We start from the raw sequence: 16,716 nt of genomic DNA, 5'->3' as shown, positions 1-16,716 counted from the left end.
TGTAACCTGGTGAGTTTAAACACAAGCAAATTAATGACTTTCCAATGTCCTTTACTGTTATTTAATGCTATGTCCCTATATCTTCCCAAATCATCTTATTCTGCTAGGTGTGAATTTACAGGGTCCTGGTAGTTCTTTAGATACGTTTGACCTGCAACTTCCTTATGGCTGAAGAAGACACATCTCAGTGGTGGCTATCTATGTACTCAGGTGATAGAGCTGAGTGATTTCAGGACCTCTCTTACTGAGTTGTCAGGACATTGGGTTGTAGCTGATGCATGCTGGGAAGCAGTCCAGCCTAACACTCTACCACCTGCCTCATCTCTGGGCCAGCCACCTGTCAAGTATACTTTTTGGTATGCAAAGTCGGGAGGTAACCTTGCGTGGCTTCCTTTCTCACCAAGCTGCTTGAATATGGGACTGGGGCAAGAGAGGAATAAGGATATTTTATTTGAAAAGCTAAGAAATACACTTTGCAACCTATTTCAAGCTTTAAGGGAACTTAAATGAGTTTATTGTGTTAGTAGCAAGATGTGTGAATGAATCCTGAGAAAGCTTCAACAAAGTCTGATTTGAAAATAGATTAGTCAGGACTTCTTTCTTAGAGCTGCTAAGATAACTAATTACTGAGGGCAATAATTGAAATATTTAGTGTAAATTGCTATTTAAATAGCTTCTAGAGGAATGCAAGCATATGACAGAATGGTCCTCTAAACCCTGTCAAAGGACATGATTTCATGACACAGTAACTGAAGAGAGAATGCAGTTTGAAAAAAAAGGGGGGCCTCATTACTGGTCTAGGTACTTATTTAAGTCATGCACTCATGTACATGATTCAACAAAACAGGCTCTGACTAAACCACTTGCCTACCTTGAAAAAAAGCAGCCTTGGAATCTGATAGTTGAGATTTTAAATGTTTGCTGTATTTCAACTCAGTTCCTTGCCTTAGAACCATGAGCTGAGTTTAGAATCAGAATCCACTAGTTCAATTTTCAGAATCATTCATTTTCCTTAACAGTTTTTGGTGAATAGAGAAAAAAGAACGGCGAATGAGAATGGTTAGGGGGATAGCTGAAGCTCTGTTTCATCTACACTCGTATTCTTGTTGATTATGCCTTTTGTGGTTTTTAAGGGCTCTAAATTTCTTCCGTTGGATGTTCAGCTTTTGGTAATTTTGCTGTTCAACAGTACTTCACAGTGGTGCTCAGAGGAAGTGAGAGCAGATGAAATTCACACAAATCAATGCACTGCTTTAATTGGCCAGCTAGAATGTTTGGGAAAGGAAGAGCTTTGGGGAACGTTAGCTCAGCGTTACTGCACCCTTCCCGCCCTCTCCAGGGGCACAGTGTTGTTTATTACAGATAATGCATGCCAGAAAGCAGGAGGCTGCTGCCTGGCTTGCCTGAGAGTAAGAAGGAAAGCTCTGTGAATGAACTCACTACTCTCTTTTTTGGGCAACCTGTTGATTAGCAAAAGTCTTCGTGGGCCTCTGTATTTATGTTTGTAATGGAAGTGTAATATTTTTCCTCTGATTTGTGAGTGAGTTGCAGTAAAAAGTGACAAGTAGGTGTTTTATAATAACCCTTGCTCCTTACCCACTTGAAGACACTCTCCACCTGTGGATCTCTGAGTGGACCAGGTAAAAGATCCTCAAAGTTCTTGGCATCTTTCCATTTATAGACATTTGAGTTGTTTGTTCCTTACTCTTGATTTCTTTGTAATTAGAACCCCTTAGTTGGTATGGCAACTAACGTGGATCATCTGATGGATACTGAACATAGTTGGATATGGTGAATTGTGTCCAGCTCTCGCAGTTAAATTCCACCCCACCTTCTTTGTGTCTCACTGCCTGTTTTTTCTTCTGCTTCCTTTTGTACTCAAACCCTGCCTGGACTTGGTGATCTGCATCTTTGATCATGCTTAGCTTCTTTCTTTACGTATCTTTTTTTTTTTTTAAAGCTATGTTTTGTTTTTTTTTAAAGATTTTATTATTATTGGAAAGCCGGATATACAGAGAGGAGGAGAGACAGAGAGGAAGATCCTCCATCCGATGTTTCACTCCCCAAGTGAGCCGCAACGGGTCAGTGCTGCACCGATCCGATGCCAGGAACCAGGAACCTCCCCCGGGTCTCCCACGCGGGTGCGGGGTCCCAAAGCCTTGGGCCGTCCTCGACTGCTTTCCCAGGCCACAAGCAGGGAGCTAGATGGGAAGTGGAGCTTCCGGGATTAGAACCGTCGCCCATATGGGATCCCGGGGCGTTCAAGGCGAGGACTTTAGCCGCTAGGCCACGCCACCGGGCTCTTTATGTATCTTGTAGCGTTCTGAGGTTAAGACAGGACTGGTTATCCGTCAGGAATACCTATCTCACACTAGAGAAAGAGTGAGACTCCAGTTTTCTTAGGAAGTAAAACCAATCCTTCCAATGGAGCTTTCAGGGTTCACGTGTCAGGGACAGCTGCCTTCCATGTGCATTACAGCAACATACATACTAATACTCTATGGAGATTGCTCATCAGCTGCCTTTTCTCTTTGTCTTTAAAATTACAGGATTTACTGGATCACCCGTGTACGTCGGGAAGTGGCTCTGGTCTTCCTTTTCTGGTACAAAGAACAGTGGCTCGCCAGATTACACTGTTGGAGTGTGTTGGTAATTCCTTTTTTTCTCTTCCATTTTGAGTATTATGCATTGTTAGCTATTTTTTAGGAAGTGGTGCTGGAGCTTACAAAGTCTGCTTTTTGTTTCTTGTTGCTTCCTGACTAACCCTGGGAGATATGAGATAACCATGGCATAGAATTTGTTAAACTTAACGGGTCGGAGGTGGTCACGGAATCTCTTTGAGCACCTAAGCTTGTTGAAATTCTTGCCGAAGTAGTTCATCACTAATTACCAGAGAGAATGCTTGGTCAAAAGCATTTTAGTTGTATGTGGACGCTATGGGATACAGAGAATACTTGAAAAATGAATGGTTCCTGACTACAGATGTTGAATGAGCCAATAGAAGCAGGCTGTGGGACAATAGAAGCATTTATTGCAGTTTTTTTTTTTACTTCAACTCTTCCCTTTCTTTTAAGTATAAAGTGTGTATCTATGTATTTTATATGCATATATATGTATGTATATATTTGTCAAGGTTAGTTTTATTACTACTTTATTCTAATAGGACTTTCATTTCTCTTTGGCCCCTTAAATTTATATGTACATGTAATTGTAGTATGTAATATATCATTTGTGTCGTTTTGAGTTTTAAACATCCACACATTTCCATTTTAAAAAGTCACAAGTATTTAAAAAGATTCTGTGTTGAATACTAGTTGAATAATATCTGAGAAGGATTTTGCACACGTTGCTTCATTTGGGCATTGTTAAGTGGTTTCTATTATAAAATGATAAATGGCTTCTTAGAAGAATGATAGAAGACTTTTCTTAAATTTACAATTTATTTGAAGGGCAAAGTGATGAGAAAGATGAGGAAACTGGGATAGAGAGAGGTTTTGTATCTGTTGGTTCACTCCCCAACTGCCTTCACCAGACAGGACTGGACTGGGTCAAACTGGTCAGGAGCCAGTAACCCAATCTGGATCTTTCTTGTGGGTCGCAGAAACTCAAGTACGTATTTGAGCCAAACCTTGCTACCTCCCGGAGTGTGTGTTAGCAAGAACCTGGAATCGAACGTAAGAAGCAGGGCTTAAGCCCAGGCTCTCCTGCATGGGATGCAGGTGTCCCAAGTGGTATCATACCAGCTTTGACAAATGCCTGGTTTGGTTTCTTGTTTCCATGGAAAAAGGGATGGACAGAGGTAGGAAGAGCAATGACTGCTGAACCAAGACACATGGGTGTCTAGCAGAAGATGTGTTATCGTGTATTTAGTTCTACAGCCACTGTGAATACTTCCCGTTCTGCAACAGATTGTGAATGGAGAAAGTATAGATGGACAAATCCCAGGTGTGCTCGTTATATACAGAGTTGTCTTTTACCAACTAGTAGCACATTTGACTATGGACAAGGGCATCTGGTGGTGGATGGCAGTGAAGAGGAACATACATCTGTCTCACTTGTCTTCTAACCTCCTGACCTGTGGCCAAACCCATGCCAAGGCTGTACCATATCTCAACGTCAGCTTGGTGATTGGCCCCAGAGCTCAAAGAGCAGAATTAATTCTACATCTTTAAAAAATGTGTTCTGTTTCTAGTTCTATAGTTATTCTTTACCATTTCTGGAAACAATGCAGATTTAATCATTCATTGTATTTTCTTCGTTAGCATCACAAACTTCAATAAAAGTTTTTTAGTTCCTTTTTATTAGCAATTGTATGGTACAGCTTCAAATAAACATGTAAATGGTCAGCTGCACAAATGGTGTGTTGTCATGGTTGGTCAGAAACATAGGATGCTGTACTAGGTCTGTCATTTCCATGTGTTATTCAGCGAGACCCTCAATTTCAGGTACCTTTTGGGATCTTCTTTCTAAGCGTATCTGGCCAGGGCTTTGGGACACCTCTGCTTTTGTTTTGAGGACTTGTACACAAAGATTTGTATCTATAAGAAATGTTTCAAAATCATAAAATGCATCTCTTTTTATGCCTACCTTACCATTCATCTGCTTTCTTAAAAAATTTTTTTAAACAATCCCATGTCCACCATTTCCTATGATATTTTTCTCTGCTTTCCAAGAAGAAATTGAAGGGAACGTAAGAAAAAAGTAAGATGCAAAATGGAACGAAGGCATGAAGTGATTACTGCATCATTTTTTTCTAGTAGTGTTACATTAGCTGTCATCTTGAGGTGGGCAAATACTGTCACTTTTTCAGTGTGAATCCTGTGTGACGTGACGATGCCATAGAGTGCACAGTTACGGATTGTGTTTAACATGTGCTTGGAGTTTTTTTGGTATTTAATATTATTTAAAATTATTTAAAATTATTATTTAAAATTATTTCCTGCCAGAGAATGTAGAGTTTGGTTTTGGGTATGTAGCCTGGCCAAACCGGCTTCTCTCCATGTTTTGGTTCTTAGAGGCTTCGTTTTCTAGCAAAGGGCCATTTGCTTGAATGTTCTCCATACTGATTGCCATAGAGGCTGTACCAGCCTGCAGCCCCACCAGCAGTAGAGTAGGGTTCCCTTTTCCCTGCAACCTCGCCAACAAGTGTTGTTGGTGCTTTTATTCATGTGGGCCAGTCTTACTGGCGTTAGGTGGTACCTCATTGATGTTTTAATTTGGATTTCCCTTATTGCCAGGGAACTTGAGCATTTTTTCATATGTTTATTTGCCATTTGGGTTTGTTCCTTTGTGAAGTGTCTGCCCATTTCCCGTGCCCATTTCTTGAGTGGCTTGTTTGTTTTGGTGTTTTGGCTGTTTTGTAGTTCTTTGTATATCCTGGAGATTAGCCCTCTATCACCTACGTAGTGCGCAAAGATCTTTTCCCATTCTGTGGGCTGCTTTTTTACTTTATTGATTGTTTCCTTTGCTGTACAGAAGCTTCTTAGTTTGATGAGGTTCCAATTGTTTATTCTGGTCTTGATTTCTATTGCTTTTGGAGTCCTTTTTAGGAAGTAGGGACCTACCCCTAGATCTCGCAGAGTAAACAACTCAAAATCAACATACCGTATGATCCAGCAATAGCACTCCTAGGAATATATCCAGAACATTTGTTTTATGAGAAACCAACATGCACTCCTATGTTCATAGCAGCACAATCAGTAATTGCAAAAACATGGAAGCAGCCAAAATGCGCATCAGCAGAGGACTGGACAAGAAAGCTATGGTTCATCTACTCCATGGAATACTACTATTAAAAAAAACAAAATGCAGTTCTTTGTGGCCAAATGGGCCAAACTGGAAACCATCATGCTAAGGGAAATGAGCCAATCCCAAAAGGTTAAATACCACATGTTTGCCTTAATTTAAGATGATATGATGTTATGTATAACATGTTATGTTATGTATGTTATATGTTGTGTATAAACTAAAATTGAAATGTGAATGAGGTGGTCACAGAAGGTGGCTGGGAACCCGCATTTACTTTTAACATATTGGTTACTCATTACTATGTCAATTAATTCCATAATGATGTAAATTTTTACTGATGGTATGTTGGAGCTTTTAATTGATTGGGATGATACTCTGCTGGCTCTGTCTTCAGACCAGAGAGGGTATACCTAAGAAGCCGTTGAACTTGACTGGACAATAAGATGCTCGACTCTATGTTTGGTATATGCTTGCAATGGGGGAATCTCAACTGAACTTGAACTGTGGTTATGCAACAAGGTGGAGGAATCCACCATGGTGGGAGGGTTTGGGGAGGGGTGGGGAGAATCCAAGTACCTATGAAACTGTGTCACATAATACAATGTAATTAATGAATTAAAAATAATAAATAAATAAATAAATAAAAAGAAAGTCAAAACTTAAAAAAAAAAAAAGGCCATTTGCCTGCCAATGTTGGTTGGTGTTACAGCTGTGTTTTGAAGCCATGTGAGCCCAGCAGCCTCTTGCCTGGGTAGACAGCCGCACTGCCCGGCAAGTTGTATCCCTGCTGTGTCGTTATCCAGGCTCATTACACCCCTCACTGATCCCCACAGTCTAGTGGTAATTACCACCTCCTCTCTGCCCATAATTAAAGAGAAGAATGGAAGAGAGAGCATGTGGTTGACAAGATGACAAGTGTGTTGCTGCTGCAAGAGGGTACCCTGCTCCACAGGGATCTGTGTGTAGCTGAGGTCACTGCATTCTTCAGCATGCTGCTTGCTCCAAGTGGCCTTTTTGGTGTGGCCCACTTGTGGCAACACAGGGCTGTCTCACAAAAGAATACCCATGACCGATGTTAGAAATCAGAACTGCTCTGGGATTATGTATTTAAGACTTTGCAAATCCTCTTTTGAAATGTATCCTCTGCCAAGAAATCCTTTAGGGATGGCGGTGGCTGCTTGTCAGTCTTCCACACAGCATTGTGTTCAGGCTTTTGTGTTTGTTTTGTTTTAATCCTCAGAACACATCACAAACTTAATAGTCTCCTTTGTGGAAAAAGAAATACATAATGTAAATTCACACTTTTGGATGCTCAGAAAATGTCTGTGTTGGTCTTGTATGGAAGGGAAGAGCCAAGGGAGCCATTCAATTTGGTTATTGTCATTTAGTTTTCAGTACAATGTTGAAATCAAATAATTGGTACCATTTTCTAAGTCTTGCTAACTTTCATGTGTTATTTAGAGGCATGTGTACTTTGTATCTTTCTTCTTTAAATTATCTTTGTTATTTTCCATAATATAGTTTTGTAGATGTGAGGATTTCCCCCCTTGCCTTCCTCTTTCTCCCTCCCCATTTCCTCTACCACCATCTCCTTCGGGATTATTATAGTTGTATTGTTCTTCAGTTTAATATGTTTAACATTCTGCTATTAAAGTATGTCGCGGAATTATAGGTGTAGACAAAGATAGAAGGTCTCATATCGTATTGTCTAGATATATTTAACTTTCATTGGGAGTCCTCTTTTTTTTATTTGAGAGTAGAGATGCCTACTGTGACATATCTTCATTTCTTGGTATGCTAGTCTTCATTACACCTTTCAGAAAAGGAATTTTGAGGTGAATGGAGCAATTGGTTGCTAATTATACACTGGTAATACTCAAGATGCTTTTTCTTTTAAAGGGATATATTTTACTTGAAAAGCAGAGTTTAGAGAAAGATGAAATAATCCATTTGCTGTTTTACTTCCCAAATGGCCGTAGTATCTAGAAGTGGGCTGGTCCAAACCCGGGAACCAGGAGTTTCTTCTGGATCTCCAATGTGGGTACATGGTCCTATGCACTTGGGCCACCTTCCTCTGCTTTCCTAGGTTATTCTCAGGGGCTAACGGAAATGAAGCAGTTGCAACTGAAGCCAGCACTGCAGGTAGTGATTTAACCCATTACTATACACACTGGTCCCATGTAGATATTTTATTACCACAGTTGGGTGGGTGAGAGGGACAGATCCCACCTGGATTTGTTTGTTTGTTTGTTTGTTTGTTTTTTGTCTTTCGTGGCAAATGATTGGAGTATTTATATCCCCAAATTGAATTTTTCTGGTAAACAGAAGGAAGTGAAGAGTTGTAGGCCCTAGGCTTATTGACTTTTCTCTAATGAACCCATGGACTAGCTGCCTCTTGTGTGTCCCTGCTCAACGTGTCATGTTTGCTTTCCCTAGGGAAAGGCAGGTACGGTGAGGTATGGAGGGGCAGCTGGCAAGGGGAAAATGTCGCCGTGAAGATCTTCTCCTCCCGAGACGAGAAGTCGTGGTTCAGGGAAACAGAGTTGTATAACACTGTGATGCTGAGGCATGAAAATATTTTAGGTAAGTCCAGTGACAATCCTACATTCGTTGTGTCGAGAAATAATTGCCTGCGCCTGGCCCTCTGTGTCGGTGAATGTGAATTTTGAGTTTCCTCTGCAAAGCCATGCAGGAATCCTCAGTGTTTATGTACTGTTTAGTTTCAGCATGAATTTCTTGTTGAAGTCTGCAAATAAGTTTAAAGATTCTCTGAATGACGAAAAGGAAATCCGTTATTGCTCATTCTTATTCCTACATCTGCAGATCGTTATTTAAACAACAGAAATTTGCCCCTTATCATTCACTTCAAGGCTTCTTGGGTTGCTCTACTTAGTCCAACCCTTTTTGAATATTTATTACTTGAATCAAACTAAGAAAGATCTTTGGACTCTTTCCTAGAGATTCACAGCTCCCAGGGACATTGTAATTAAATGCACATTCCTTCAAACTAGGCATCGTTTTTGAAGACCAGATTTATAGAGGGATTCAGCATACATTTTAATTTGGAAACTACAGCTTAGCAATATTTGTAAAATTTAGAAAGTACCCATGAAATGCTGCAGTGGCAGTGTAAAGGGGTGAGCTTATACCTTGGGCTTGTCAGCTTCTGTGTTTTTGAAAACGTTTCCCTGAATGTGCTTACACTAATAGTGTATGGCAGATGCAGCCTGCACTTCTGCTTTAGTAGTAGATAGAAAATTTGTAGTGAATTGAACTCTGCATAGAATTGTGCTGGCCACTTTCCGGCTGTTGGATTAGGTCTGGTTTATAGGAAGGCCATTGCCATAATTTTTTTCTATTTCAGCACTGCCAATTTAGTTTTAAATCTGAGTCAAGTTGTCTGCAAATAATGACTTGACAGTTGTCCAAAACTTTGCTTCAATGGTCTGCTGGAGATATTTCGCCTCAGAATTGGGCTGTTGCTGTTGGTTTCCTGCTTTTTCTTTGCCTTTTCTCTTGGGTCCTAGTCTTAAAGTTAACATTCCTCACTTGCTTTGTTGCCATCAGTCTTCCTACTCTAAACCATCTCTCCACACTGAGTTGCCTTTCATTTTGGAGCAGATAATTCTGCTTCAGAATGTCTTTTGCTGGCTCTCAAATTGCTTGTAACGTTTATGACTTCTGGACCTGACATTCCAGGTCCCGTACTTTAGGAATCTCTTAAGTTTTATCTTCAGATATGCCCACATTCAGCAGCTGCCAATATCTGCTGTTCCTTGGAATTGCCACAGCATTTAGATCCCTTTGTTTTTGTACTTGTTGTGCTTGAGCATCCATTATCCCCTTCCTACTCACCAACTACCTCTTCCTCCTTCAAAACTTCTCAGTTTCCGTCGTATTTGTCCCAGTGGAGTTACTTGTGTTTCTCTACACTGCCTTGCTTTGTACCTCCTCTGTCAGTCTTACCACACATTGACTTTTTTTTAAATCTTTATTTTCATTGGAAAGGTATATTTACAGAGAGGAGGAAAGACAAAGATCTCCTATCTGCTGTTTCACTCCCCGAGTGGGCCAGGAGACTCTTCCTGGTCTCCCATGTGGGTACAGGGTCCCAAGGCTTTGGACTATCCTGTGCTGTTTTTCCAGGCCACAAGCAGGGACCTGGATGGGAAGTGGAGTAGCTGGGACACGAACCAGGGCCCGTATGGGATCCCGGTGTGTGCAAGGTGAGGATTTAGCCACTAGGCCACTGTGCCATGCCCCATTGACTTGTGTTTTAGGAACATGCTTATGGGTGACAACAGTGACAGTATTAACAACAAAAGTTAATATGGTTACTGTGCAGTAAACGCTGCCTTAAGCATATCTCTCTTCATCTTCACCATAAACAAAAGAGGTTTGCTGCTGTTACTCTCCCAGTTTGACCTGATGAAGTAATTAATACCCAGAGAAATTAAATAGCACTGGGCATCACACTGGACAGCCCAACTCTTAACCACAAGCTTGTGCTCTCCCCTGTAGTGTGCCAGATGGTCATATAGCGGTGGGTTTATCTCTTAGATTCCAGAGTGAGTGTATGAGGCTAAGATTTATCTATAGTTAGAATTATCTACAAGATCTCAGTGTCCCTCTGACACTGGAATGGGCTAAGATCGAGCAACAAATCTAGAGTTGTTTGTATTAGAAGCCGTGCTGTAGTGAGAATCACTCAATAGTACAATTATCCTTAGTGGGCACATGCTTTATATTGTCTTAATATTGGCACATGCTCTTGGGAATTGTGAGAAGGGCTGAGACACATGCAAGGAAAGTCACATTCATGCATTACTTTTAATACAGAATTTAAAGACTCATTGAGCAAAACTCTGCAGGTATTGCTGTGCTACGCGGTTAGTCTCTATCCATGCACTCAGGTTTAATGACCTGTGATACCACCCTGTTGTACACCAAGGGCAAAAGTCATTTAGATTGTTTTTGCATTCACACCCACTGCTCAGTTCAATATCTTTACGAGGTTGCACTCAGTAAATATTTATTAAATTGGACCGACAAGAAGTATTTGAAAGGCACCTTGCCACATGGTTCATATGTGGGAAGTTAGGTTCCCTTCATTTGATCACAGAGGCTGAAGCAGTATCCATTTTTTATTATTCGATGATCTGTGAAAATTCTGAATTCCTGAGATTTTTTTTTAAAAGATTTACTTATTTTTATTGGAAAGGTAGGTATACAGAGAGGAGGAGAGAGAGAGAGGAGGACCTTCCATACGATGATTCACTCTCCTTATGGCTGGCCACAATGATCGGAGCTGCACTGATGCGAAATGTGCGGTGCCCCATGGTCTTTTCTATCCCCATCATAATCATAGCCATGTGCTTTGGTCTTTCTGTGTCAGTAGAGAAAGCTGATCTAAATGTCCACCCTGTTGTGTTAAACTTTTTCTTCATGCTTTATTATCTGGGAGTTCATTTTATTTTCAGAGTTCATTTTATTTTCAGAGTTCATTTTATTTTCTATTACAAAGCATATTGTGCTTGAATTGTCAGTCATGATTCCCCTGACTCAGGAGAGTTGCAAAGGCAGCCTTCTCCAAGACATAATTAAATTACATACCCCACCAGTGGTTCTGTTAGCACATGGAGGATATTAGTTTCATTAGGTTGCATTTAGTGATCTTCCTTGGATGGATTATCCAAGATATCCGTGCATGGATGAACCATGCTAATTTTGCACATAAAATACAATTTTTTAACTTAACCACTTCAGACTTCTACATATATGTACAAAATCCTGGGTCCTCTTTGTTGAGCATCCTAATTTAACCTAGTAAAAACTAGTCCTTCAAATGGACAAGTTTGAATTTCATCTCTTCCTTCTGGTGTGGCAATTAACAGATACATGATTGATTCATGCTACTCTGTGTCATGTGATAGCAAGAACATTAGCATGGGAGCTTGGGAAATGGGATGCAAATTTCAGTGCAGGTATAAGACCCTGCTCTTAACTTTTTGTCAGAGTTACATTTTTATCAACCTTCCTTTCTTCATTACTAAAACTGAGGAGGTTAATATGGGAAATTCATTCTGAAATATTGTTCTCAACTTTTAACAAGTATGCATAGCATAAGATTTGCCATGTTGACAATATTAAACATATAGTTTAATGGTGTTCAGTACATGTTATACAACCATTGTCAGCATTTGTACTTCCAGAACTATCATGTGCTCTTGAAAGTTGCTGCATAGCTGTTGAATAAAATTTTTGAGATCAGTAAGTAAAGGATTTTACCCCAAAATGGTATGATACGAAATTACAAATATTTTTCATTTGTTTTAGCTGAACGATTTCATTTGTTTTAGCTGAACTATTTATTAAAAACTTCAATCAGCAATTATTCTTGAATACTTATTAGTGGTTGGTCATCATACTAAGCACCTTGCATGAAGTAATTTTTTTACTTTTACAAACATATTGATATTATCCTTATCTTGGAAATGAGGGCACTGAGGTAGACATTTTATGTGATTTGGGCAAAATGACCCAACCCTGACGTGGTGGAGTCAGTATGCAAATCTAGTGCTACAGCTGTGAGGCCACACAACCATGCTGTCCTATGTGGTGGACCCACACCTTGACTGTGAAACCTGCCCAGGAGATGACTCATTCCTAGGAGCACTGCCAGTAAGGGCTCACAAGGGTACTGATAACCTTGTACTGATGACCCTGTACTGCTGCACTTACATATGGTTTTGGATTTTGTTTAACCTCTTGAGGAGCCTAGGGGGATGAATGGCTGCTAAGTAAGAGGCTTTTGCTCTACTCACTTTCTCTCCCTATTGTGAACACATCCATTGGCTATGCCAGAATTCAAATTTAAGGCATCTGCTCAACCTCTTCTTACAGTAAAGTACTGTTTTATGTATTATTATTATTATTATTATTTTGAGAGACAGAGAAAGAGGGACGGAGGGAGAGAGAGAGATGGTGAGGTGGGAAGCAAGCACTCTAAGAGCACATAGTGACCTAAACTAGGCTGAATCGAGCCAGGAGCTCAGAGCACAATCCAGGTTACCTCCACGAGTGGCAGCAGCCCAGTTACTTGAGCTATTACTATTCAAGTAGTCCAGAGTCTGCAACAGCAGGAAGCATGGCAGACAGGCTACAATCAGGAGCTGGATGTGGGGTGTGAGCATCTGAACTACTGGGCTCAGCGCTCACCCCCAGCAAAATGCTTTAACTCAAGACATACACATCCCACAAATATGCTCTGGCATTGGGAAACATTGAATGTTTATAATTCATTCTTGAGCGATAAACTGCTGAAGAAATTTCTGCTTCTTTAAACACCATTTTTCCTGAAAGCAGGCCATTGTAAGGGATATGTAGAATGGCTGGAGAACATCCAGGTGGTGGTCAGGACCAGCCTTTTAGATGAAGTTGGTTTTGAACTAAGACTTGCCAAAGGTCTGGGAGTCTGCCCTGCTCCCAGGGAAAGGGTGTTCCCTGCAAAAGGAACTGTTAGGGCATAAGCTTGCCAGACATGTTGGAAAGCGTAATTGGACAATTAAAGAGATAAAGCCATTGTTCATGAGAGTCTGTAGCATAATTAACAGACAAATCCTTTAAAATTCATGATTTTTAGGGAAGGTGAGAAAATAAAAATTTGTTAATTTGTTGACTCAGAGGCTGCTTGTCCTTTGGGGAAGAGGTCGGTAGAGGTCACATAAATACACAATAGCAATTTAATCTCTTTTGAGTGCTGCTTTTATAGTTTGTATTTATTTTCGAGAAAGTCATTAAAGATGAAGAGTTCCTAAAGGAAATATCAAGTACCCCCTCAGAATGTCTGGAAAAAAAAATCATTCTGTGTTGGCCATGTATGTTAACATCTGATTTCTCTTGAGGCGAGACTGGTTCTATTGATGCTTGTTGATGGAAATCAGGTCTGAATTACTAAGATTTGCCTCTCCAGGCTCATGTTGCTCTTTGTACATGTGTATTATACATAATTGTGCCTATATTCCCTCTTTATATATGCCTGCCTGTCCTTTCCAGTCACCAAACACGATCATCTTTGCTTTTCTGTGTAGCTGAAAAATAACATCGTAAGTGTGTTTTGTGTTTAATTCTTTGTTTCTTTGATGAATCTGTCTTTTGATATAAGCTCTCCTCTTTATGTTATGCCCACATAGAAGTAACCGGAGATTGTTTAAGCTGCCCAATATTATAGGACAAGTTACAGATAGAGTCTGAAGTGGAGTCTATGTATCGAGGCTCCAGGCTTCCTGTTTTGAATGAGATAGGTGAATGATGTGTGCTTGGAAGATTACTGTGGTTAAGAGTTTTGTGCCATCCTTATGGCTGAGCACAAAGATTCTGTTCCAGGTTGAATCATACTGCAATGTGAAATGGTTTTAAAAAATGACCACTTACAGTGGAAAGGAATGTGAAAGTTTCCTGTTCATTAGCAGTTTCCCATCTAAGGAATAAATGTCATTTTTTTCCCTGTTGATCCATCTGTACACCTTCTGTCATGGAAACTGGTCAGTCGTTTTAAACAACTGATGTCTTGAGTGTATAGCATTATTTGCAGACACTAAAGGTTACGGGGTGGAATCCTCACTGTTTCTTTCTTCTTGCTCTCTGCAGGTTTCATTGCTTCAGACATGACATCAAGACACTCCAGCACTCAGCTGTGGTTAATTACACACTATCATGAGATGGGATCCTTGTACGACTATCTTCAGCTCACTACTCTGGATACAGTCAGCTGCCTTCGAATAGTGCTGTCCATAGCTAGTGGTCTTGCACATTTGCACATAGAGATATTTGGGACCCAAGGAAAACCAGCCATAGCCCATCGGGATTTAAAAAGCAAAAACATTCTAGTGAAGAAAAATGGACAGTGCTGCATAGCAGATTTGGGTAAATTTCTTAAAGTATTTAGTTACCTTTTTCACTTTTAATGCATTCCAATGCTTAATCAGATTAAACTTCTTTCTGCTGACAAGTTATTGTAAAAAATTTCAAGCATGCATAAAAATTGAAATAACTTTATCTTGAACAACAGTATATGTGCCACCTAAATGCTCCCATTAACAAGTAGCTATTCCTAAGCTTTATTGCTTATCTGGCCATCTATTCACCTTGCGTGTGTCAGTTTTCCTTAATCTCTGGTACATTGCAAAGTCAATTAAGGATGAAAGAACGCTTAAACAACTTCAGTATCTTCATTGCTGTATCATGAGCAAGGGAATTTTTTTTCTTTCTTTCCTTCCAGGTAAATTTAAATACCATGAAATTACACAAATCTTTAGTACTTTCTCAGGGTTTTGATAATTACTATATAAAGCTCAAATCCCTTTTGAGCTGCAGACCCTCCCATTTCTCTGGAAAGTCCCATCAAGGCTTATTCAGTCAACCCCATCCTTTTTCTTCCTCAGATGCAGCTAGCACTGTTGTGTTCTGATTTTAATAACAATTACACAAAGTAAGTGTGTAATTAAATAGTCCATGGAATGAGCTCCTTTTAGAAATGGTTTTCTATGACTAAGACAAAATTGTCAATTTGAGAAAGAGAGAGCACTCCCCAAATAATTGGCTCCTGATCTTGTTTAGGGTCTGTCATTCTTAGGGTGTTTGGGTGATTTTCAATATCATATTAATTACAATGTAAATACGGTTATTTTCATTTATGGTGACTTTTGAATAAAGTTTTTATTTTTATTTGAAAGGCAAATTTTACTCCTCAAATGACTATAATGGCTAGAGCTGGGCCAGCCTGAGGCCAGGAGCCAGGAGCTTCTTCTAGATCTCGTACATGGGTGCAGGGGCACAAGGACTTGATCCATCCTCTGCTGCTTTCCCATGTTGTAAGCAGGGAGCTGGATGGGTCCAAAGTAGATCAGTTGGCACAAGAACTGGTGCCCATATGGGATGCTGGTACCATGCGCAGAGGCTTGTCTGGCTATGCTGCGGGGCCAGCCCCATGGTGATTTTTTTATATATAAATCCATATTCATCCTAGAATATTGACTGCTAATCAGAACTGAATTATAGTGTCGGTTATTCATTAATTGGACTCTTGAGTGTTTTTACTCTGCCAGATTAAAAAAAAGTGGTTTACATTCATATCATTGCATCTATTGTTAGACTGATCAAGGTTTAGACAAAGTTAACTTTAATTGTAAAACTATTATAGATAATTCATAAATGATGTAGTTTGCTTTTGTTTGTTTTTAAACACAAGATATTTAATATATTAGGCAAATATACTTCCCTTGACTCATTTTAAGGTTTTGGTTTTCACATGAAGAAAATACAGTGTTTTCCAAGTATGAGAAGAAAAATATATAGAACAAGCATTGAAAGAATGAGGCCTAAAAGTTTTTCACCGTTGGTTTTAGTTGTTGTATAATAGACTCTATTTATTCCATGGCTGTTAGAGCCCGAGTGTTTTGGGTCTGAACTCTGACTTTCCTGTTATTTACTCTGTTTTTGTACAAGTCTCTTTACCTATCTACCTGGCCCCAGTGCTGACCATGCCCCCTGAGTGACAGAGGCAGGTGACCTTAGCGAGAGAGCTCCAGCTTTTGACTCATTCACTGTACTTCTGCAGTGTTTGAAATGTTCGTAATAGTGTGCTCATGTATTACTTGTGGAACCGGACTAACCTCAGATAATTCTGATAAGATTGGGAGATTATTATAAATGCCTGGCAAATAATAAGAATTCAAATGGTAGCTGCTGTTATAATCCAGGGATCTGGAAAGGATGGCAGATTGAGGCAGCTCTTGTCTTTGGTTTGCCTTAGCAGGGAGGGGCAGGAGAGATTTGCAGCTAATTAATGCACCAGCTACATTGCTTTGGGCTGGCAGCCTTCCAGTTAGATACATGGGCTGGCGTGACAATCTGTGTAAAGGAGGCATGAATCAGGGGGTAGATGATATGGTACAGGAAAAGCTCCTG

At 40.0% G+C, this 16,716-nt stretch overlaps 1 protein-coding gene across 2 annotated transcripts in view; it reads left to right on the top strand.

Moving 5' to 3' along the window:
* ACVR1 (activin A receptor type 1) overlaps positions 1–16,716 on the top strand; it is a 125,208-nt gene that overhangs the window by 94,643 nt on the left and 13,849 nt on the right. For both annotated transcript variants that reach the window (XM_058664496.1, XM_058664497.1), the window contains exons 5-7: positions 2,550–2,649; positions 8,185–8,331; positions 14,398–14,673. In XM_058664496.1, coding sequence (XP_058520479.1) covers positions 2,550–2,649; positions 8,185–8,331; positions 14,398–14,673 — 523 coding nt within the window. The remainder of the gene's footprint in view (positions 1–2,549; positions 2,650–8,184; positions 8,332–14,397; positions 14,674–16,716) is intronic.

This window comes from Ochotona princeps, chromosome 5, assembly GCF_030435755.1.
Source record: "Ochotona princeps isolate mOchPri1 chromosome 5, mOchPri1.hap1, whole genome shotgun sequence".
Taxonomy (NCBI): Eukaryota; Metazoa; Chordata; class Mammalia; order Lagomorpha; family Ochotonidae; genus Ochotona; species Ochotona princeps.
Note: the sequence above shows the minus strand (reverse complement) of the source record. Positions and strands in the feature narration are given on the sequence as shown.